Raw genomic sequence first — 18,942 nt, 5'->3', positions numbered from 1 at the left:
TTCAAAGGCAGGAAATAAAAGTGACCACGATGGTCACTTTTTTTTGGGATTCAGAATTTTTTATTCTTTGACTAAAAATTGTCAAAATTTCCATAACTACTGTTACTTTTCAACTTCTTCTTCTCTGAAAACTGTGGTAATCCATCATCGCCATCGCCTATCGTATCACGCTTTTTGCTAGCGTCTCCAATGTATTTACCAATAGAAGTGGTGGGTTTGGCAGTGCCATTTTTCTTCTTGTTGGGTCCGAACCATCCCATGGCATCATCCTGTTCTCGTTGAAGTCTAGCCTTTTCCTTCTTTTCCTGCTCATACTCTCCACTTGCTTGTCTCTTAAGGCGTTTTTCCAATTTGTTGTGATACTCTTCATAAGGATCCACAAATACGACGATATCTTTAATCTTGATTGGCTTCTCAGGTCGATCATCCTCATCTGCGGGTATTGCCTCCATCTTATTTAGTACATCCAATCCACCAACAACTTTTCCAAAGATAGTATGCTTCATATCCAAGTGTGTACAGGGTCGGTATGTGATGAAGCTGCGTTAAAATTAAAAAAAGGACATGGCGGTGGCATTAGTTAAGATACAACAAGGGTGTTTAAACATTCATATTCGCTATGTTCAAACATATACTCACAATTGCGATCCATTGGTATCCTTGCCGCTATTAGCCATGCTCAAAATACCACGTTCATTATGAGATAGACTTCCTCGAAGTTCATCTGGAAATTTGGCTTTCCATATTGATTCTCCTCCGCGGCCAGTGCCTGTCGGGTCGCCGCCTTGAATCTGGTTGAGTTCATGCAAGTTAGATAGATGCTAATGATAATGGAGATGCTCGCATCGCGTGGATGCCCTTTCCTCAGGGTTTCAATTCTGTCGAAATTGACTATTAATTGTACTTACCATAAAGTTCTTGATACTTCTGTGGAATGGAACACCTTTGTAATAACCCGTCTTTGCAAGCTGAATGAAATTATGACATGTGCGGGGAGTTTTATCACTAAAGAGTTCGATATTGAGATTTCCTAAATTGGTCTGCAGGCTTGCATATGCTTTCGTCTTGATGTGTTTGTACATAAACTCCTCTTCGTCTATCAAAGCACTTTCATTGATAGTGACGGGTCCAACTGCAGTCGAGGTCAGTGAGGCAGCAGCATGACCTTGGGAATAATGTGCAGCATTGTAGGGAGTGGATGCTTTGGTTCGGACTGACGCCGCTGGGGTTTTGGGGGTTTGCTTGGCCACCGTCGTACTGGGAGAAGCAGGTGAATCTTTGTCATCGGACGACGTTACGGCTACCTTGTCGGTCTTCCCAGTCATTTCTGCTAACACTCGTCCCGTCATTCCTGTCAGGTTGATCTTACTCAAGGGGTTATTTCGTTCCTTTTCAGCTTCGGCATCGACCACCTTCAAATCATTCTTCTTATAATGAAACGTCGACAAATCTCGGTTTTCCATGTTGTGAGGGTCTTGAATCATGATGATGTCTTTCCGAGTGAAGGCTTCATCCGTAACAAGATCTTTCCAGTACTTTGCCTTGACATTAAGTCTTTCTATAGTGTCGTATGCAAAGACGTTGCCTGAAGTCTTGATAGCAGCGATGGCGGTATGTTCGCTGAAAGCTTTGAATGTTACAGGACAATGGTAGTCACCGTTTTCATTCTTGTAAAAGTTGAGTTTGATGAGATCCTTGGCATCCAACTTTTTGCCTGTGACAGGATTGGTGCCATACTTTTTCAAGTATGGCACAATGTTGACGAGGTCAAACACGATGCCTTCTGACGTGCATACGGGATGTTCGAAAGGTTGTAAGGAGAGCGAACAACAGTAGAAGGGCAATCGCTTGAAGCCATCCGAAGATCGCTTTCCTACTGATCCTGCTGATGCAGAATGCTGTCCAACCTCACCGCTCCATTCCGAGTGAGTAATGTACAATTTATCTGTCCACTTTCCCATTGATGTATGTAAGACGTCTCGATTTGAATTCGTGAAAAGTGCAGCAACTTCAAAGACAAAAAAGCAGTCCTGCTCAGTTGAAAATCTCGAGGCTGCGTGAGCATGCAGTCTTCAGCCGCTTGATGATAATGGGAATTATTATATTTATTATTTACAATTGAGGTCTTGTTACAATAGGAAACAAAAAAGAAATAGGAACAGAGAATGGGAAAGGGAAAGGGAATATTGCAGGATGAAGCAAAACAGTTATCAGTAAGGTTGGAAATTCAGTAGCCAAATGATGATAATATGATGTATCAATCACGAAAGGACAATGAGCAGGCTCACGTTTGTGGCACTGCTCTTATTGCCCGGTTACCTTGGCTTTCCAGATAGTCCAACCATCTACGAAAGATGTCAGTCGCTCAGTACCATACTGGAAAAAGTCGTAGTCAATCTCGCTCTGGTTAGCTTGGATTAATCCCCACAGGCCCCACATGAAATGGCTAGCAAGGACGTAACCTTCTATTTCACGCAAAAGCTGCTGAACATCGTTTTGTCTTTGAAATGAAGAACTCACGGTACCCTGAGCAAGGTCGCGTTCATCAAGATAAGATTCCAAAAATCTAACTTGTTCGGCCAAAGTAGGGTATCTACTTGGGTGTAATTTGGCGGGTTCGTTGCTATGATAGTCAGCAGTCCACTCACAAAAGTGATTAGCGATATCAAATCCACGGGGATTATAACCACAATATTCGAAATCAACCACTACGAGACGTCCTGTTTCATCACGGAAACGCATAATATTACCGTACTGAGTCTGGCGAGGAACATAACAGAGAGAATTGAGCGAGTTAGATAAAGAAAAAAAAAAGGATGATGCTAAAATTGAACTTACATCATTGTGTGTAAAAACAATGGGGCTGCGCAAAGCATCCAGATGCTGTTTGAATAATGGTAGTTCTGAAAAAACTTGGGGCAAGTCAAAGCGCTCGATCATAGATCTATGGTGCTCACTACGTTTTTCCAAGGCAGGTAGGAGAGATTCGACGATGGGAACCCACTTTGCGATATTCTTCCAGACCTCTGGTATATCAGTTCGCTTATTGGGATAGATTTGCGAAATGGCGTGTAGCTCATATAGGCCACGGGCAATTTGGCATGATGTCTGAGGGTCACGAATGTCATCACGTGTAAGCGTTTGACAATCCAAGTATTGTTCAACTCTACCATTGGTGAAGGTGCCCAACAAAAGAGCACCGATTCCATGGCGTGAAAGGATGCTAAGCCAACTGAGTTCTTGCTCTCGGTCGACTAGTTGATCGCATCCAATGCCATATACTCGAAGCAGAACTCGTCGATAAGGATTTTGCGCAGTGACAAAAAATACAGCACTAAAATAGACATTGCATGCAAATTTAAGCAAGACATAAAAAACACATGATAAGGTATCGCCAAGAACTTACTTTGTCATTGCTCCACTGATACGATCCATCACAATGTGATCAACGTCACTCCATTCTGGAACAAGTTTTTTGATGATACTGAGAGCCTTTTCCTGAAGCTGCTCACCTTTTTCGCTCCTATGAAAGAAAATGGGAAAGTTCGGATGGGGGGAGTTTAGAAAAAAAATAAAAAAATTCCAATATGTAAAACTGTGTTGAAAAAAAAAATTGGGGTTCCATTTTAAGAAACTTAATGACGATTAAGTTACTTACAATAAGTCTATTTCATCCTCGGTAGAAGAGACATGATGGAGGTGTCGGGCAATGTCCTTCGCAGGTCGAGCGGCATTGTATCCTTTGTTGTAATTGGAAGCTGCTGAAGTAAAGAGACGGAAAGTTTGTCAGTAAAACAGGTCGGTATGCCGCATTCTTATCTAAAGCTATATTGGAAGTTGACATCTTACCTTGGTTGAATGATGGATTGAATAATGAGTTTGCGATGGTAGGCAATTCGGTCTGCATGGAGTCAGATCTGTCAAGGACTTCCGCTGGCACTGGCATTTGAGTATTAGAACAACGAAGATATGGTGAAGAAAGCCAAGACTGTGCTAGAACAACCTCCACTTTATATAGCCACGATTTCCTGGCAGATGCAATCACATGATGTCGACTGAGTTGTCGGTCGGGGTCTCTGATTGGTTTGGTTTGGGGCAAGAATTGGTGCCTGTTCCCACCTTCGGGTGGTCTGATAATAATGTACGGCCTGTGCATTGGAATAAGCAGCTGGGATATTTTTATTTTTTTTTAATTCGTATCAGACGTACTTTCTACAGCTTATTTACAAGGAAAAACATGATGTGATATTAAATGAATAAGATCGGCTAAAAATACAAAAAATGCAGTTTGTCGTGATGTACATGAAACAAAGATATAATGTGTGATATAACATGTGAGTTATGCCTCTTGTTTTTTCTGATATCTTTCTTCTTGCTTGTATTCATCCAATGCCATAGCATTGTATCGAAACTCTCGTCCATCGCCAGGACTGTTACCTATGGGGACTAAGGGGTTGGTTAGAACCAGGATAAGCATACATGTTTGTTCGTGATTGTAAAGATACTTACTAAACCAAAGCAAGACGTTGGGGCCCATAACGTCTCTCCAGTTGTACCAGACGCCGTTGTTATAGAGATTTTTGCCTGTCAGAGTGAACGTCTCGGGCAATCTGACGGGCTTTTCGGTCTTTTCTACCGCCTTTCCCTTCTTTTCTATCGCTTGGTCCTTCTTTTCTATCGCTTGTTCCTTCTTTTCTACACGGCCTTCTTCCATATCACGCTCACGATTCTCTTCAGCCTTTTCTGCTGGCAATTTTTGAGAATTAGAGCGTTGGAACTTAAAGCGCTGGTCATGTTGGGGACGCGTTAAATCCCAAGCGTGGTATATCTTATTTTCAATTGTAGTTCTTCCCAAAGTAACCAGACCAAGATGAGCACAAGTAAAAGCCCCGACCAAGAAGGAAATGATACCGCTACTGTTAAAGTGAAAGAGACGCCATCAGTAAGGATATCATTTCCACACGCAACATTTAGATGGCTTCTTTTTCTACTTACATGACCATGGCAACAATAGCATAACCATCGAATGTTTGCTAAAAGGAAGTACATTGTATGAGAATGACGGATGCCACGAACGCGAACATATACGTGAAAGGCTCTACCCACCGAACGACCATATTGTGCATAAGCGATTGCTGTGGTAATGAGCATCCACATACCACTGAGTGTGGTATAGCATAAAAACTGGATGAAGAATTTGTAGTTGTTGTATCCTACGCATCCGTTGACCCTATGACACGAAGGAAAAAAATAAACTGTGTTAGCGCTTAACCTAATGCTTTTTCTCGTTACACGGTGGGGTTCAACTCACCATGGACAATGACTATAATAAGAAGGTAGCAACAAGGGTGCACGGAAAAGGGTCAGTATACGACGATCTATCCTCAATGTTTTCGATAAACTAAAGTGCTACTCACTGATCCATCTTCAAGACACATTCGTCACAAATACTGCAGTGGTGGGTGCGATCGGGCTTCCAGCACTGACAAGTCTTGCACCACTTCGTTTGTGGCAAGATGGATTCAAAGTCAATTGGGGGACGCGGAGCTTCTGGGGTCTTTTCCTCCTTCATTGGAATTACTACCGCCGCTGCCTTCTCGTCATTTGGTTCGTTCTCATCTTTGGTGGCTGAAACATTTTCCTCGTCCTGAGCTTCAGGCACGTCTTCATTTTCTGTAGGAGGCTTGATATCTGAATTGGTATCATCTGTATGCTGGTTGTCAAGCTCAGCCACGTTGAGTAAAGCCTGTATGGGGAATGATGTTTCGCGCTCTAGTCTGGCCGACGAGGCAAAATTACTAGAACTCGTGGTGGTGGCCTTTGCCGTTACACCGGGACGAACTCCGCTTGGTAATGACTTTGTCCTTTTTGGTCGCTATTAATTCGGCCCCAGGATAGGTTAAAACTAAGGGATTGTGTGTACATCATCTCCATGAAAATCAAATCATACCTTGTTGGGGCTACCGGGTCGAGTGATGACAATACGAGCGTATGCACATAAGCACATGGAGAGGAAGAAACAAAAGGGTACCAAGTATCCAATAGCTAATGATCGCTGTCCCACGTTGAGTAGTACCACTGTAGCATCAGATCAATGATAAATTAGTGGATAGCCAAAGTGGATAAACAACAAATAGACCCTAATGTGCAAGCTAATTGTTTAGATGGTCATGAGGACAATGAAGATGACTTACGGCAAACTCGAGCAATGTAGCTGTAGGTGGAAATGGCTATGATTCCAAGGACAACAAAAACAGGGAGAAAACCCCAATCACGATGTTGGCCTTGCTTTTTCCCCTTTGGAGGAGGCATAGGAAAGTCGGTAAGTGCAGAGAGAAAGAAAATCAATGGCCACATTCTAGCGTATATGGGAGAATCCGTAGAGCAGCCGCATGCCTGTTGTTGATCTGCAGGGTTGGATGACGGCATAGTAGTAGGGAAACAGGTCTTCAAAGGATGTTGTCCAATGACTTGGACAACTTTGCGGCGGAAAGAGTGAAATTTGCCAGGCATTTGAGCTTATAACGATTATAGCTGAAACAGTGATGTAATTGTAGGTATATTCTCGGCAAATGAGAAGCACGGGATGTCTTCTTCCTAGGATCAAGCTAGATGAGCTTTTGCCTTTATTCCTTCGGTTAGAAAAAGGGGAAATAAGAAAGTATAGAAACGAAAAAAATAATAGACGAAGAAGACGGGCAGGCGGATAGAAAGGTGAAAGCCTATTTTATACCAGACCTTGGCAAATGCATAACAATTATTGTCAGCGAAAATTTAGCTCACGGAGGAGCACACAGAAATTGCTTGCTTGTGCACGTGAGCTCCCAACCATTGGTGCATTTTGATTCATTGCCAAAGTAGGGCAAATTTTCGCAGTCATAGCTCCATCACCAAAATGAAAACAAGCAATCTTGCGCGGTTAGGCTTGGCAAATTTCAAAGCCAAACAAGACGGGTGTCTGTTCCAGGAAGATACTCAAAATATGTGGGCGTAAAAAACATTATTTTGGGAAAAATGTTACTCTCACTCGACGGATCGATTTCAACTGAAATGGCCATATCCTGACAGGCACATGTAAAATTTGGAGCATATTCCGAAACTGTGCGTGCACAGGGATAGAGTTTATGTGAATAGCGTTTTATCTTTTTTATTATGGTCAAGGTATTGCGCGTGACATTCTGACCTGCGCGGGTACGCCGCCTCAGAACACTCGGAAGTGTCCATTCTAATCCTACCAGAGAAGGATTGGTACACTTCCTTTAATGCGCGAATAGTTCTTCAAATCTTTTATACGGGTTCATTACACGTGGACATGAAATATCTCCCATTCATCTTTAGCCAGTATCCCAGGGGTTCAACCAGAAAGCGACGGACAAGATGGCTTGGCGCTGTGGCGGTATATCGGCATAGCCTCGTTCAAGGAACGAAAATTACGTATTAGGTAGGATAAGGGCTTTACGGCCAGTATTTAGCTTTTGCGATCTTTTTTTTATATATATAAGGAGAAATAGTAGTTCCTTTGGCAAGAACGTTCGGCTATACTAGGTTGTTATGTCATTGTTGAAGCAATGGATATTATACGATGCAACCGATTATGATTTTCATCAAGCCGGGAGGCGCAAAATAAAAATAATATATCGCTTCCTTTCTGGCCTTGAATGCACCCGGTGATTACTGACCAAACAATACGAGTATGATTTCTAGAATTTTATATTGTAAGCTCGGCATATACAAAGGAAGTGATGAAAACGTGCGGAGATACATGGTTGCAAACGTAGACAAAACTCTTACACGGCGATGGCATTGACGTTTTTTTTACAGGAACGGGTTTCAGTTGAAGACCTGGGCATAGGTGGTGAGCAATTTCTCCGTTCGCTTGGCTTTGCTTCCTTTGGAATATTTTCTTTCCTGCGGAATCCCGAATTGACTTATAAGCGGTGCCGAAGTGGAGGCAAATAAGGTAGACTTATTCCATTTCACTAGCATACGATGTTTGCCAACCCTTTGTGTGTACGGCACACACACAATAAGAAATCTTCTGTAACGAAGCGACAGGTCTGTCGTATTGTATGGTTTTTATAAGTCAGTATGGTGACTAATTTCTTAAAAGGTCGTTTTCTACTGTTTCTATTTTCATACGACACCACTGTAGCATACCGCTTTTTGTGTACGAAACCAAAGTCAGTCAGTCAATATGAGCACGTTGACACAAAGTGGTAATGATATTGGCGCTATACAGATCACCGGATATCTGTTGAAACGTGAATCCTATGATAGCTTAGAAAGGCTACGATCGGGAACATTACTTTACAGTGATATAACTGTTTGACGGATCCTGATATCATCCACACGTTCAACATCGGTCGATAATGTCCGATGGCTCGAACCACAGGGTGGTCTCAAATTCTTTATCGAGATTATTTTCTGGAACAATTCTTACCACGTCAACACTGAAATATCGACGTCAAAATGTTGGGGTTGGCGTGATAACTTCGCAATTGTATAACAGCATGATGGTGTGGATATCAAATGCAAGTCTGTTGTTCAAATACAGGCCCATGGCAGCGCATGCACCGTTTTGCCGCGACAGCCCGGCCACCTGCAGGGTTTCAAGTGGTGAAATATAGCCAGGCATTTGGACCAAAGTGCCTCAAGGTGCCGAGCGGGCGCTATTCACTGAACAAACAGCATAGGATGTCTGCGGAGCATGAATGGAGGAAAGAAAAAAAATCCATCGGTCTCTTACATCATGCCAAAATTAGTACAACCATGGCTGCGTTCGCGGTGTTTGTTAACGTTCACACTTGAGGGTTTTATTCTTCGGTTTTCCATGATTAAAATGCGTCAATTCTCTCACTCAGTCAAATGTCGACCCCTGAACATGTTAATATAAATGTTATACCGCATTTGACAATATCGCAACGAGTTAGCCACACCTTGGATAGTAAAGCATAACGTGAAATAGTAACCATGTGTCAAGTAAGTCTCTATGCGGGTACCCTTCATTTCATGACAGAAGTGTTGGATTGCCATATTCGAATGGAATCAGGAAACTGGAGTTTTGTGACGTTGCCAAGGTAAGGTTGAGCAAGCAATGACAGCATGGTGATGACGACGGTTCTGGTCGGTCTCGACCACTATTGCGGGAGTTGAATCAATTTCTTGGGGGCACAAGTTGCCAAGAGCGCACCAACCACCAACGGAAACAGAAAACGTTGTAACATCAGGTATGTGAGAAGATTTATACGTTATATTTACATTACATACATCGAATCCATCCATACATTGAATAAAAAAATAGAACATCAATTGGTATATGAGGATGAATTTTGATTATTGGAGGCTTTTTGACTATGCAGTTGGGAGTGGGGGTGAAAATAATATGTGCACGAAGGCTAGAATTGGGGGAAATTGACGCATTTTTTTGGGGGGTTTTCTTTAAAAAACACTGAAAGGAGTGGGGGGTTGAACACACGCACACTCTCACAACAGGAGTGAAGAGAAGGGTATTATTTACAATTTGGTTGTTTTGGTTTTACGGTGTTGGAGGTTTCCATCTATAATGCAAAGACCCTCTTCTTGCTGGATTTGTAGGCCAGGTCAGATGAGCGTTTAGCGTCGATGGAATTCGCTGACATGCCCAGTGAGAAAGGTGGAGGTGAAAGACGGCTGTAGGACATGGTCTTCATGTAAGGTGAAAGGGTTGGTGATGATGTGGTAGATGATGAAGACGCTGCCGTCAGTGTAGGTGAGGTGGAGCTGTGTGGGAAGTCTTGCAACTCTGGATATTGGTAACCAAGCATGGGGTGGTTATTCAAGGCATCCGATCTCAGGCAACCTTCTGAGCAATAGAGAGAGCTCTGTTTAAAGGGGACGAAAGTGAATGGTTAGTTGAACAGGTCGGGTTGTGAAGGTCAGCGGAAAGGATAGAAACGTACCGAGAAGGGACTGATCTGCTTATCACAGAAGGTGCACCAATTCGTATCGCACATTATGAATTTCTTTTGGTTTTTAAAAACTGGTTGTTACAGAGTGAAGAGGGTCCTTCGGCTAGGGCACCATGGTATTTATATCATGGATTGCCTTGTTCCAGATTTTTCACAACCCGAAATGGAGATGACCCGGGTTGAGTCACTGGGCATCGTCAATTTGAGCTCACTATCGCGACATGAGCTCCGATTGGCTAGAATCCATGTCGCAATTGGGATCATCCACAACCACACGTTTTTTGCACCATTTCCTCCCAGCACTGCACGTTCATCTGTCGAGCTTTAAGAACGCACGCACGCAAAACATTCATTTCTCACACTCCCATGAATAGAGTGCATGAGGAGGCCGGGGTGGACCACGGTGTTACTGGATCCATAGATAGCTGCCATCTCCTATCACTGACCGTTTCGGGTGATAACGTGCCCTTCCACTTCCATCTGTTTCCATTTTTTCTTTCCTTCTGCGGGCGGAAGGTTGAGGCGAGCGGGGGGCGGAGGCTGAGGTGTGAGGCCCATCATATTTTAGCACTGCTATGCATAACTTCGACTCATTCCACCGTGCAAAACCAGACCAATTTTTTTTTTTTTTGGGATGATTATTTTATTTTCCACTCCGGAATCATAGACCTCTTTTCTCTGCCGGTGTTATTCTAAAATTATATCACGGTCGACATCGCTATCTATCAAACCCATGATTATCTGACACATTGCAATAAAATATATGGCCTTTACTTTAAAATAAAGTAAGATATGCTTTTTACAAACTGGCAGTGGGCGTGGCATGGCTTGGCTTGGTATGGTGACCTTTTTTGTGCAGACACCGATATCAGCCAAGGTGGGCTCATTTTTTTATACACATTTTAAAAATATAATAATGCTACTAAAACATAAGACGTTGGTTGAAACCCTTTCCACTGGATGCATTATACCCTGCTGGCTGAGCAGGCCTGGCTGAGGTTTTCTTCATCATAGGTTTGCCTTTGAGGTCAAATCCATCCGATCCATTGGTAGAACTTGAAGATACGGTGCTTGTCCGTGATAATGTGTCGACTTCAGTAGGTTTTGGTTTGTTGGCTATTGTATGTCCCATTATTAATATTTAATCAACCCCATGATGATACAACCGAACGGGGTCATTTACCTCTATCAATTTTAGCCTGTCTTTGATTATGGAGCATATCCGCTACCGCTTGAATTTCTCGCACCCATGTTTCTTGTTCCTCTTGGCTATTGGCTGCAAGCAGATGAATGGACACCATTGAGGTACTAGCCACGTTGTTGAGAGACAGTCCATTCGATACTACTGAAACCGCCATCATGCTTTGCTGTTCGATTGTGACTATTTCCAGCGCGTACTTGCGCTCCGTTCGTTCTGGACCTACCATTCTGACTTTAGCGTTAGTCAGTTCGATATGTCCCTTGTACTGAACCGGTCCTCCTTTACTATCTTTAGCTCTTCCCCAGATCAGCATGTCATTGAAAAGGTAAAAATGACGCATTCCGGCCGATGATGAGCCGCTTCCGCTTGACTGAACTTTGTATAATTCTCCGCTATAATGGAGTCTGCGATACAATGTGACGAGGGACGGTGGATTTTGGATCGACGTGTAAACGTCCATAACTCTGGCTGCGCGAACGCTGTCATCGACACTAAAAGAAGAATGACTGACGTTAGTCACTGGTCGGAAACAATACCTACACCGGAGTAAACCAGTTTTAAGAACATACAACATTCCATCCACTTACAGATTTTGGACATCGGCTGCAATCAATTGCATTCGTTGCGCGTATTGAACGATCATGGCGTAGTCAGGGTGTAAATGGTCGGTGTATTTGACCAACAGTTGTGCAATGGAAACATAATGGGGTATACGGGTCAATGGTGCCTGTATGAGATGAAATAAGTTACGACCGAGATGGCCGGATTCGTCTTGGCATGTCTGTGAAAGAGAGTCAGTTTACGTGCAAGCCAGAAAATTTCCATACTCATTACCCCACATCACATAACACGCAGATCACACGAGAAAAGTGGCTTACCTTTGTAAATTTTCGAAATGCTTGCACTTTGTACAACCTCTCATAGGTGACCACTGCGGAAGGAAATGCCTTCATATACGGTGTATACTCCTTTAAAATAGGAAACTATGAAGGAAGGCTCGATTTAGTCAAACATTTCACAACACACTAGCAAGAACTGGTTTTTTCTTTACCATTTGTCGTAGCACATCACTTATCAATTGGGTAGGGCCCCAAATTCGAAATCTGAAAATTGCCAAGCAGTTAGGTTAGTTTCTTGGATAACGTCTCAACAAAAGTTGTCTAGGCCATACCTGTTTTCTAGTTTTGCAAGGTAATCTTGGTGTAATTCTAATAATTGCTCGATATTGTTGAAGAGTAGTCGAAGCTCCTGATCGGTACACACAATTCTACCGCTAAGGAGTCCATGACTGGTCTGCGCGGGAATTTGCTTTCGTAGTGGGTTCAAGTAGGCATCGCGTGCAATCACCAAGTTCATAATGTATTGAGCTTCAGATTGGTACATATCGTAAAGAAGAAGCTCACGTTCCCTATGTCTAGATTCGTTGGCTAATGAAAGCCCAAGAGAGCGTGTCAGCAAAGCGGGACATACAAGAAAGCCTAAAGCTCGGTTTGCATAGTTTTTTCTTTACCGATTTCGTCGGGTTCGCTTGTATCGCCATATTCGTTGTAAAGATCGTCAATGATCGACATGTCTTCTAATAATTCTGCAGTCATACCAGCAGAAGCCTGATTGTTGCTTCCGAAACTGCTCGTATCGAACGAAGACCCGCTGATGATGTGGTGTCCATATGCATTGGCTCTTAAAGAGCCTTCTTTATGATATTCTGATCCAAAACTAGATACCATGAAGAGGAAAAAGTGAAAATGAAAGGGGGGAGGAGAGGGAGAGAAGAAGAAGAGAGAAAATATCTAAGGATAAACAGACTGTTGATGCTTCTTTTTTTTTTTTTTTTCTTCTCGCTTTGGTGATACATGGCGGATGTTACTGTGCAACCACATACCATAAAAGAGATGTGGGGAGAGAGTCCCCCAGCTTTAACTGCCGTGTAACCTTACTCAGCTGATGCTAATATACGGTGTTGGTTCAAAAGGATCGACGAAAGAGGGTAAGTGCCACGGTATTCAGTGGATGCTCAATGTACAGCGATTCCAGATGGATTAGATGACACATCTTCAAAATAATGGGAAACCCAAGAGACAAGCTGTGCTAGCCGGGAATAAAGACAATTTTTAGTTATACCGCTGGGACACAAAGGACCGTTACCGGAAAAGCGGAACATAAAATTGATGGTATCAAAAGGAAAAAAGTAGATTTTTACTTTGGCCGCGCAAGTCTACTAGACGAAAAGGGTACAGAAAAGGACGTGTCAAACATGAGAGATCACGCGTACAAGGAAAAAGTTCAGTACGACGAAAGCCATTGAAACCAGGGTAAACCGAAGCTGCACTTCAGCAAAGACCATGCGCACAGACAAATCAGAAGGGAATACAGAAGCATGATTGACGATGCGTTATCAACCGGCCATCGCTAAGCCGGGAAACCTTTTACCAAAATTTGCCTATAGCTGGGTTGACTTACAAACGTAGCTAAAAAAAATCTTTCTTACATTACACATGAGCGTTTAACAGTTCATACCGTTATTTCCCCTTTCAGAGAAATTTTCGCCCCCGCGGGTGAATTGGTCCTTTTTATTTTACTCTGATAACTCCGCGAACCTCGCGCAACAATCCTAATAACGCCTCGCTAAAGACTTGGCTATGTCTTACGATCGAAGGCTCTGAAAGATGCGACGGTGTGACTGTATCTAAGTTACGGAATGCTGATATAAGTCGGTCTTGGATATCCACCGGCTGTTGTTGGATAATTTGGTTGACGGCTGTAAGATAAGATGACCGGCAACAGTAGATGAGGGGAAACAACGAGGCTGAGGCGGCGTCCAAAAGTCTTGGGTCAAAATCCTTGAACAGTAATAGCTCCAAGTTTAAATGTAAAAATTTCTCAAGGGAAGGCTTGAGAAAATCGATGGGGGCTGGAATGGGGGAGAGGGCGGAAAATTCGTCACTTTTTTGGCCAAAATCCATCCGAATACACATGGTAGCCACATGGTCCCAAAACTTACCTTGTTGCAACTCTTGGGTATATGCCCATAATGCAAGCGGGGCAATCGCTTGAAAAGACAGGATGTTAACATCTGTAATGTCGTGACCCATACCATATTCTAAGCTGGCCATTAGGTTGCCGAACAATCCAGGTGGTATACCAATCAGTTTGTCAGGGAAGAATTCGATAAGATTGGAGATTAGCTTGATGTACTGCTGACAAAGACTGGGGATCTGTTTACAAAGTAATTAATGTTAATTAACCTTCATCATGTTGTCTTACAGCTGACTGAGAACTGACCTTTAGCATCTCCATATTGATATTAGGAATCAACAAGTTGATCCCAAAGAACACTACGTCTGCAACATCGGGGCTTCCTTGAGCGACAGTAGCACCATTTGCCCGGTCTATATACGGCGTGTTAGTAAATATTGCTCTTCCGCGGTTGAACAAACAAAAAAAGTAGACTCAGAACATACTGAATGATTCAAACTCGGATGTCATGATGTTGGACATGATATTCAGAGCAGCGACAATATCTGCATACGGTTGGTCTGCTTCTTCTTCTTGGGTCAAAATTCTTGTGTTGCCACTACTGGATAATCCATACACTTTGAATATTTCAATAATGACATTGTACAACGATTCTTTTCGCTTATCACCCAATGATTCAAAGTCCTAGAATCGGATATTAGAATCGTGTCAGTCTTCAAGCCACCACATTTCACGTATGCAGAAACTGCGACTACTCCACACTTACCGCATATCTGGATATATCCGCAAAGAACTCTAGTATGAGCAACTGTACTTCAGGAACATTCTTGTACAGATTCATCAACTGTAAAAAGCTGTTGAAGAATCGACAACAGAACTCAAAGATAATGGTAGTGTTGAAAATGTCGCATGCTTGCGCAAGGCCGTCAAACATCTAACATTGAATAAGTCATGATCAATCGATTGGTTCATTGAAAACAGCGCTGGTTTCACACTGATGATGGCTTGCTTACCTCGAGTACATTCTGGACGCTGTCGATCACAACCCCATTTTGATAAGCTTGGGTAAAGGTCGGAGCGTGTAAAATGGCGGTAATGCGTTTCTATATGATATATCGTACTGTCAGTACTATAGCCATATCTGCCTCAGTAGAAATAGATAACTGACCTCAACCATGCCAAATATCAAGCTAAGGTACTTGTCGCGAAGCGGAACATCTTGCGAACCACTGGCGATGCCCACGACAGTTTTGATCAAGGGACTAATGTTGCACAATGAATTAGGTGTAAGGGTGCGCTGATCGACAAATCAAGGTTTACACACGATAGCCTTACCTATGGACAACTTCTGGAAGATGCTCCAGGTTTTGTGCAATAAACTCTATGAAGCCAGGGAAATTCTCTGCATTCCGATAAGAGCGCTATTAGAACATGACCGCCACCCTAAGGACTTCCATCACGAAAAGCCTCATACCTGCATGTAGAAATCCGTTCTTGAGATTTCGACTCATACCACATGTATTCAACCATCTAATGATCTATTATTACCAGGAAAAAAAAGTCACCCTCTCTCAGTATCTCCTACTTTCATTGAAACATATTTAGCTTATGCGCCTACCTGGACGAGTACATCTTCGTCTGCATTCCACATGCCAAAATTGGTTTTGATTTGATCAATGAGGAAACTTACAATTCGCTGGCCTTCACCTTCGGAAGGGCCAGGTTTACCAAATTGTCGAGCAATATTTGGGCTAAGAAAAGAAGATAATGATGACAAGATCAACATCTAGGTTATAACGGTACAAACGTTGGCCCCACCTTTGTTACCAACTTACCTAACATATCCATAGTCTTCTTCATCTATGAGAAGATACGACTTACTCCAACGCTCCATGTACCAAATTAGCGTTTCAGCTACTTGCGGACTACAGAATGTAGCTTGAATAGTGGTGGTGCCCCATCCCGACAAGTACTGCAGCATTTCTAAAAATGTGTTGGACAGGTTGACGACTTGATCTTCGGCCAAAGCCTACCCATGCAAAATGGAATGCTTCATTATCAGATATAAATGCTGCAATTGAAGTTGCTCAGAAGCAGTTTTAGCTTACCTGCATGCCTGATAGGTGCATTAATGAATTTGGAATCAGAGGCTTTTCACCCTCGCCCGCATCAGCCAAAATGCTTCCGGATATGAGTAGGATCCAATGGATACGCTCATTAGTGATACCCATCTGACGTTCCATCTCCATGTTTCCAGTATTAAATAGATCTTTGAGTATCGTGAATTGCTCTGTTGCAACATATTGTAGTTGGTGTAAGCTTTGGCACGGATCCAGACGTGCCAAAGTGGCAATACTTATAAGTTGATCGGCATATAGTTCCTATTTTAGAGAAGAGCTACGTGAGTTGGTGTCTATAAGTGACAGCCTCTGGCAACCAAACACGACACTCACTCTATCTTTCATCCCTCCATCAAGTTCTTCATCATCATCCTGTACACTTGAACTTGCCATTTCTATGCGAGTATCAATATAGTTTTGAACTATTGTAAAACTGAACGTCTTGAGGAACTGTGATAATTTTTCTATCTCCTTTCGCTCATTCTCGTTGTTGTTATTTCGACTTGTCTCCTCAGCTTGTTGCAGATTAACAACTGTATATTATATCACAAATTAGTGTGCACCACGGCCTAAGAATCAAAGTACTGGAAACACTTACCAAGTGACACCCAGGTGGCAAGGCATTCATCAAATGCTTCACTAATCCATCCTTGATCCACATCCTCTACCGTACCACGCAAGCATACTGTGGTCAACTTTGCGATATCGTTCAAAAATATGTAGAACTCTCCTTGCTGACTTAACAACAACACTGGCAAATTCTCTATTAAGCGGCGAGCTACTTGAATCACTCCTAAAATTTGAGGCCCCTGTTCTTCGATCGATTGAGCATCTGTGCTAGTGGCCGATATGCTGTACAGCGAGAGGTAAGACGTCTGCATGGATCACAGTAGACACAGTCGATGCCTTACCTGTTTAAGCATTTTTGCAGGCCAAATATCATTGCATTTGCATATTCAACAATAGCTTCATGCTCATGATCGAAAAACTTTTCATTTTGTCCAGAGAGCTGAATGAGACATTGGCGAAGTCGGTGTGAGAGTCTATCGTCATGTTGTACAATGAGGTAAAGCTATACACGAATTAATAAACGGTACAGGTACGCAGCTCCTTATATTTGTTTGACTTACTGTGAAGAATAGCCAAATGATATCACGGTTGCCAACCAGATTTCTCCAAGATCGAGGGAAAACGGTAAACGATGGACGCGCATCAGGTTCATCGCTGTCAAGATCACTATTATCGTTTTTTGAGCCAATTCCAGATGTTCCAGGTAGCGCAGCGTGATCGGAGGTCTCGTCGAACTCCCAATGTAACATCTTTTCCACCAAAGTGACGGTTTCGAACAGTATGTCAGGAGTAGGTGAAGCTATAGCGACATTCTCTCTTCCGTGGCATTGACGATGAAGTGTTTGTAGCGAATGTTGAAAAAGCCGCTGCAACATATGATGCTATGATGCATTTTGTTAGACAGATCAACTTCCTAAAGACGCTTGTCCAGTTACCTATGTTACTACTTACTTCAAACCACACTTTGCACTTGTGATGGAACTCCCAGTTTAGACCTACAGCTCTCGCTTTCATATCTGAAAACTGATCAACATACGCATTGCTCAAAGCGCTGGCCAGCACAGGCTACAAGATGTCAGTTCAGCCAGTTATGTTCGACCGGGAGTGAATGTTCGTATTTGCTTACCGCTTGTTCATTATTCATGTCCCACAATTCTTTAATATTCGTAAACATGTTTTCGCGTTCTGTTTCCGTCCATTCCATGAATCCACGCTTCATGATTGTAGCCACTGCCAAAACCAATTGGTCTCGCACATATTTTGGGAGGCTGATGATGGAGAGGGTAAATCGATTGATCTATATACTCCACAACTACATTGTTGGTCTAAATACTTACTTTGGGCGATGAAGGCAGTAATTCAACATAAAATTTTTCAAGCTGACCAAATCCTGTGTCTGATAAGCCGAAAACTCACGGAGGATGATCTCACATATCGCAGCAGCTGCTTGAAACTGAACCATAGGAGCATCGGTGTTATCTGCGAAATAGACATGAGTTGGATCGTTCTTCATTCTGAAGTGTCCATACATACATTGAGAACGAACCTAGGATGTACTGGCATGCTGGCAAGATTTGAGGAGTTTGTCGAAAGTTAGTTAAAACTTCGTCGGCTGCAGCTCTTGTAGCCGGAACCTGCGCAAAGAGTTGTAAGAATCTGTGTAATTCCAAGGTGCAATCGTCACTGATCTGTCATACCTGTAAATCGGAGCATGCCTCTACAAAGTGTGCATGAACTTGAGCAACATCCATTGTCAACTGTGTTCAAAGCAACAGAGGTTTGCTCGGTGGTCACCAATTGGCGATCATAAAAAAAATTTCGAGCTATATCAAAGCCAGCTCCTGCACGTGTGTTGTCTGGCAAGGTTGTAGCACACAGGACTCCTCCATTTTCGAATTGATTTTTCAGAGCTAAAGAAGAATTTTTGGAGAAGAAGTGTGGAGTACCAGTTCGTCGCAGATATGGGGTGTTTATGCTGAATTTTGCCCTTTCTTGGACCACTACAAGGAATGGTGGAAGATTTCGTACACAGCGACTTTGAGAATCAACTCAGACGGATGCCTCAATTACGAATGATAAAAAGGGAGGGGGCTGGTATAGTAGTAACAACAGCAACAAACACAACAGC

At 42.8% G+C, this 18,942-nt stretch overlaps 9 protein-coding genes across 9 annotated transcripts; all 9 read right to left on the bottom strand.

Moving 5' to 3' along the window:
• Positions 1–1,989, bottom strand: K450DRAFT_234640 (uncharacterized protein). The gene is made up of 3 exons (XM_051587954.1): positions 909–1,989; positions 640–791; positions 1–540 (listed from the first exon to the last, which is right to left on the bottom strand). The coding sequence occupies exons 1-3, from the start codon at positions 1,959–1,961 to the stop codon at positions 72–74; spliced, it is 1,674 nt and encodes a 557-aa protein (XP_051446102.1). The 5' UTR covers positions 1,962–1,989; the 3' UTR covers positions 1–71.
• An 89-nt stretch (positions 1,990–2,078) lies between these two features.
• K450DRAFT_234636 (uncharacterized protein) lies at positions 2,079–3,986 on the bottom strand. Its single transcript, XM_051587953.1, has 5 exons — positions 3,850–3,986; positions 3,659–3,761; positions 3,407–3,523; positions 2,839–3,334; positions 2,079–2,760 (listed from the first exon to the last, which is right to left on the bottom strand). Exons 1-5 carry the CDS (start codon positions 3,944–3,946, stop codon positions 2,305–2,307), a joined length of 1,269 nt encoding a protein of 422 aa, XP_051446101.1. The 5' UTR covers positions 3,947–3,986; the 3' UTR covers positions 2,079–2,304.
• Positions 3,987–4,144: 158 nt separating this feature from the next.
• K450DRAFT_234626 (uncharacterized protein) lies at positions 4,145–5,230 on the bottom strand. The gene is made up of 4 exons (XM_051587952.1): positions 5,107–5,230; positions 4,996–5,033; positions 4,510–4,916; positions 4,145–4,446 (listed from the first exon to the last, which is right to left on the bottom strand). Exons 1-4 carry the CDS (start codon positions 5,155–5,157, stop codon positions 4,340–4,342), a joined length of 603 nt encoding a protein of 200 aa, XP_051446100.1. The 5' UTR covers positions 5,158–5,230; the 3' UTR covers positions 4,145–4,339.
• Positions 5,101–5,870, bottom strand: K450DRAFT_234625 (uncharacterized protein). The gene has a single exon (XM_051587951.1). The coding sequence runs from the start codon at positions 5,570–5,572 to the stop codon at positions 5,414–5,416; it is 159 nt and encodes a 52-aa protein (XP_051446099.1). The 5' UTR covers positions 5,573–5,870; the 3' UTR covers positions 5,101–5,413.
• A 3,561-nt stretch (positions 5,871–9,431) lies between these two features.
• On the bottom strand, positions 9,432–10,152 carry K450DRAFT_234608 (uncharacterized protein). The gene is made up of 2 exons (XM_051587950.1): positions 9,939–10,152; positions 9,432–9,860 (listed from the first exon to the last, which is right to left on the bottom strand). The coding sequence occupies exons 1-2, from the start codon at positions 9,990–9,992 to the stop codon at positions 9,558–9,560; spliced, it is 357 nt and encodes a 118-aa protein (XP_051446098.1). The 5' UTR covers positions 9,993–10,152; the 3' UTR covers positions 9,432–9,557.
• Positions 10,153–10,882: 730 nt separating this feature from the next.
• K450DRAFT_234598 (uncharacterized protein) lies at positions 10,883–13,296 on the bottom strand. Its single transcript, XM_051587949.1, has 6 exons — positions 12,659–13,296; positions 12,320–12,575; positions 12,200–12,251; positions 12,027–12,131; positions 11,736–11,929; positions 10,883–11,639 (listed from the first exon to the last, which is right to left on the bottom strand). Exons 1-6 carry the CDS (start codon positions 12,873–12,875, stop codon positions 11,123–11,125), a joined length of 1,341 nt encoding a protein of 446 aa, XP_051446097.1. The 5' UTR covers positions 12,876–13,296; the 3' UTR covers positions 10,883–11,122.
• Positions 13,297–14,684, bottom strand: K450DRAFT_234589 (uncharacterized protein). Its single transcript, XM_051587948.1, has 2 exons — positions 14,431–14,684; positions 13,297–14,363 (listed from the first exon to the last, which is right to left on the bottom strand). Exons 1-2 carry the CDS (start codon positions 14,443–14,445, stop codon positions 13,719–13,721), a joined length of 660 nt encoding a protein of 219 aa, XP_051446096.1. The 5' UTR covers positions 14,446–14,684; the 3' UTR covers positions 13,297–13,718.
• Positions 14,539–15,353, bottom strand: K450DRAFT_234586 (uncharacterized protein). The gene is made up of 5 exons (XM_051587947.1): positions 15,293–15,353; positions 15,138–15,227; positions 15,034–15,058; positions 14,891–14,968; positions 14,539–14,808 (listed from the first exon to the last, which is right to left on the bottom strand). Exons 2-5 carry the CDS (start codon positions 15,146–15,148, stop codon positions 14,599–14,601), a joined length of 324 nt encoding a protein of 107 aa, XP_051446095.1. The 5' UTR covers positions 15,149–15,227; positions 15,293–15,353; the 3' UTR covers positions 14,539–14,598.
• K450DRAFT_234574 (uncharacterized protein) lies at positions 15,304–18,619 on the bottom strand. Its single transcript, XM_051587946.1, has 13 exons — positions 18,512–18,619; positions 18,361–18,448; positions 18,152–18,293; positions 17,941–18,082; positions 17,766–17,879; positions 17,375–17,695; positions 17,156–17,316; positions 16,843–17,096; positions 16,578–16,777; positions 16,233–16,505; positions 15,960–16,153; positions 15,743–15,875; positions 15,304–15,662 (listed from the first exon to the last, which is right to left on the bottom strand). The coding sequence occupies exons 1-13, from the start codon at positions 18,563–18,565 to the stop codon at positions 15,549–15,551; spliced, it is 2,190 nt and encodes a 729-aa protein (XP_051446094.1). The 5' UTR covers positions 18,566–18,619; the 3' UTR covers positions 15,304–15,548.
• Positions 18,620–18,942: the final 323 nt, after the last annotated feature.

Source organism: Umbelopsis ramanniana (genome assembly GCF_025399195.1).
Source record: "Umbelopsis ramanniana AG unplaced genomic scaffold K450scaffold_17, whole genome shotgun sequence".
In the NCBI taxonomy this organism is placed as follows: Eukaryota; Fungi; Mucoromycota; class Umbelopsidomycetes; order Umbelopsidales; family Umbelopsidaceae; genus Umbelopsis; species Umbelopsis ramanniana.
The sequence above is the reverse complement of the archived record's forward strand: the minus strand, read 5'-3'. Positions and strand labels throughout refer to the sequence as shown.

Excerpts from the sequence above, each read along its gene's own strand:
- K450DRAFT_234640 (XM_051587954.1), bottom strand. The coding sequence starts at position 1,961 with ATGGGAAAGTGGACAGATAAATTGTACATTACTCACTCGGAATGGAGC. Across the intron at positions 792-908 it reads GAAGTATCAAGAACTTTATG|ATTCAAGGCGGCGACCCGAC; the intron begins GTAAGTACAATT and ends GAACTCAACCAG. Across the intron at positions 541-639 it reads GATACCAATGGATCGCAATT|CTTCATCACATACCGACCCT; the intron begins GTGAGTATATGT and ends ATTTTAACGCAG.
- K450DRAFT_234636 (XM_051587953.1), bottom strand. The coding sequence starts at position 3,946 with ATGCCAGTGCCAGCGGAAGTCCTTGACAGATCTGACTCCATGCAGACC. Across the intron at positions 3,524-3,658 it reads GAGGATGAAATAGACTTATT|GAGCGAAAAAGGTGAGCAGC; the intron begins GTAAGTAACTTA and ends TTTCTTTCATAG. Across the intron at positions 3,335-3,406 it reads ATCAGTGGAGCAATGACAAA|TGCTGTATTTTTTGTCACTG; the intron begins GTAAGTTCTTGG and ends TGTCTATTTTAG.
- K450DRAFT_234626 (XM_051587952.1), bottom strand. The coding sequence starts at position 5,157 with ATGTGGATGCTCATTACCACAGCAATCGCTTATGCACAATATGGTCGT. Across the intron at positions 4,917-4,995 it reads GCTATTGTTGCCATGGTCAT|TAGCGGTATCATTTCCTTCT; the intron begins GTAAGTAGAAAA and ends TCACTTTAACAG. Across the intron at positions 4,447-4,509 it reads CAACGTCTTGCTTTGGTTTA|TCCCCATAGGTAACAGTCCT; the intron begins GTAAGTATCTTT and ends CCAACCCCTTAG.
- K450DRAFT_234625 (XM_051587951.1), bottom strand. The coding sequence starts at position 5,572 with ATGAAGGAGGAAAAGACCCCAGAAGCTCCGCGTCCCCCAATTGACTTT.
- K450DRAFT_234608 (XM_051587950.1), bottom strand. The coding sequence starts at position 9,992 with ATGTGCGATACGAATTGGTGCACCTTCTGTGATAAGCAGATCAGTCCC. Across the intron at positions 9,861-9,938 it reads AGCAGATCAGTCCCTTCTCG|AGCTCTCTCTATTGCTCAGA; the intron begins GTACGTTTCTAT and ends CCCTTTAAACAG.
- K450DRAFT_234598 (XM_051587949.1), bottom strand. The coding sequence starts at position 12,875 with ATGGTATCTAGTTTTGGATCAGAATATCATAAAGAAGGCTCTTTAAGA. Across the intron at positions 12,132-12,199 it reads GTGATGTGCTACGACAAATG|TTTCCTATTTTAAAGGAGTA; the intron begins GTAAAGAAAAAA and ends CTTCCTTCATAG. Across the intron at positions 11,640-11,735 it reads GCAGCCGATGTCCAAAATCT|TGTCGATGACAGCGTTCGCG; the intron begins GTAAGTGGATGG and ends TTCTTCTTTTAG.
- K450DRAFT_234586 (XM_051587947.1), bottom strand. Across the intron at positions 14,969-15,033 it reads TGACGGCCTTGCGCAAGCAT|TTGATGAATCTGTACAAGAA; the intron begins GCGACATTTTCA and ends AGCTTTTTACAG. Across the intron at positions 14,809-14,890 it reads CGGATATATCCAGATATGCG|GACTTTGAATCATTGGGTGA; the intron begins GTAAGTGTGGAG and ends ATCCGATTCTAG.
- K450DRAFT_234574 (XM_051587946.1), bottom strand. The coding sequence starts at position 18,565 with ATGGATGTTGCTCAAGTTCATGCACACTTTGTAGAGGCATGCTCCGAT. Across the intron at positions 18,294-18,360 it reads AGCATGCCAGTACATCCTAG|ATAACACCGATGCTCCTATG; the intron begins GTTCGTTCTCAA and ends TCTATTTCGCAG. Across the intron at positions 16,506-16,577 it reads ATGGAGGGATGAAAGATAGA|GAACTATATGCCGATCAACT; the intron begins GTGAGTGTCGTG and ends TCTCTAAAATAG.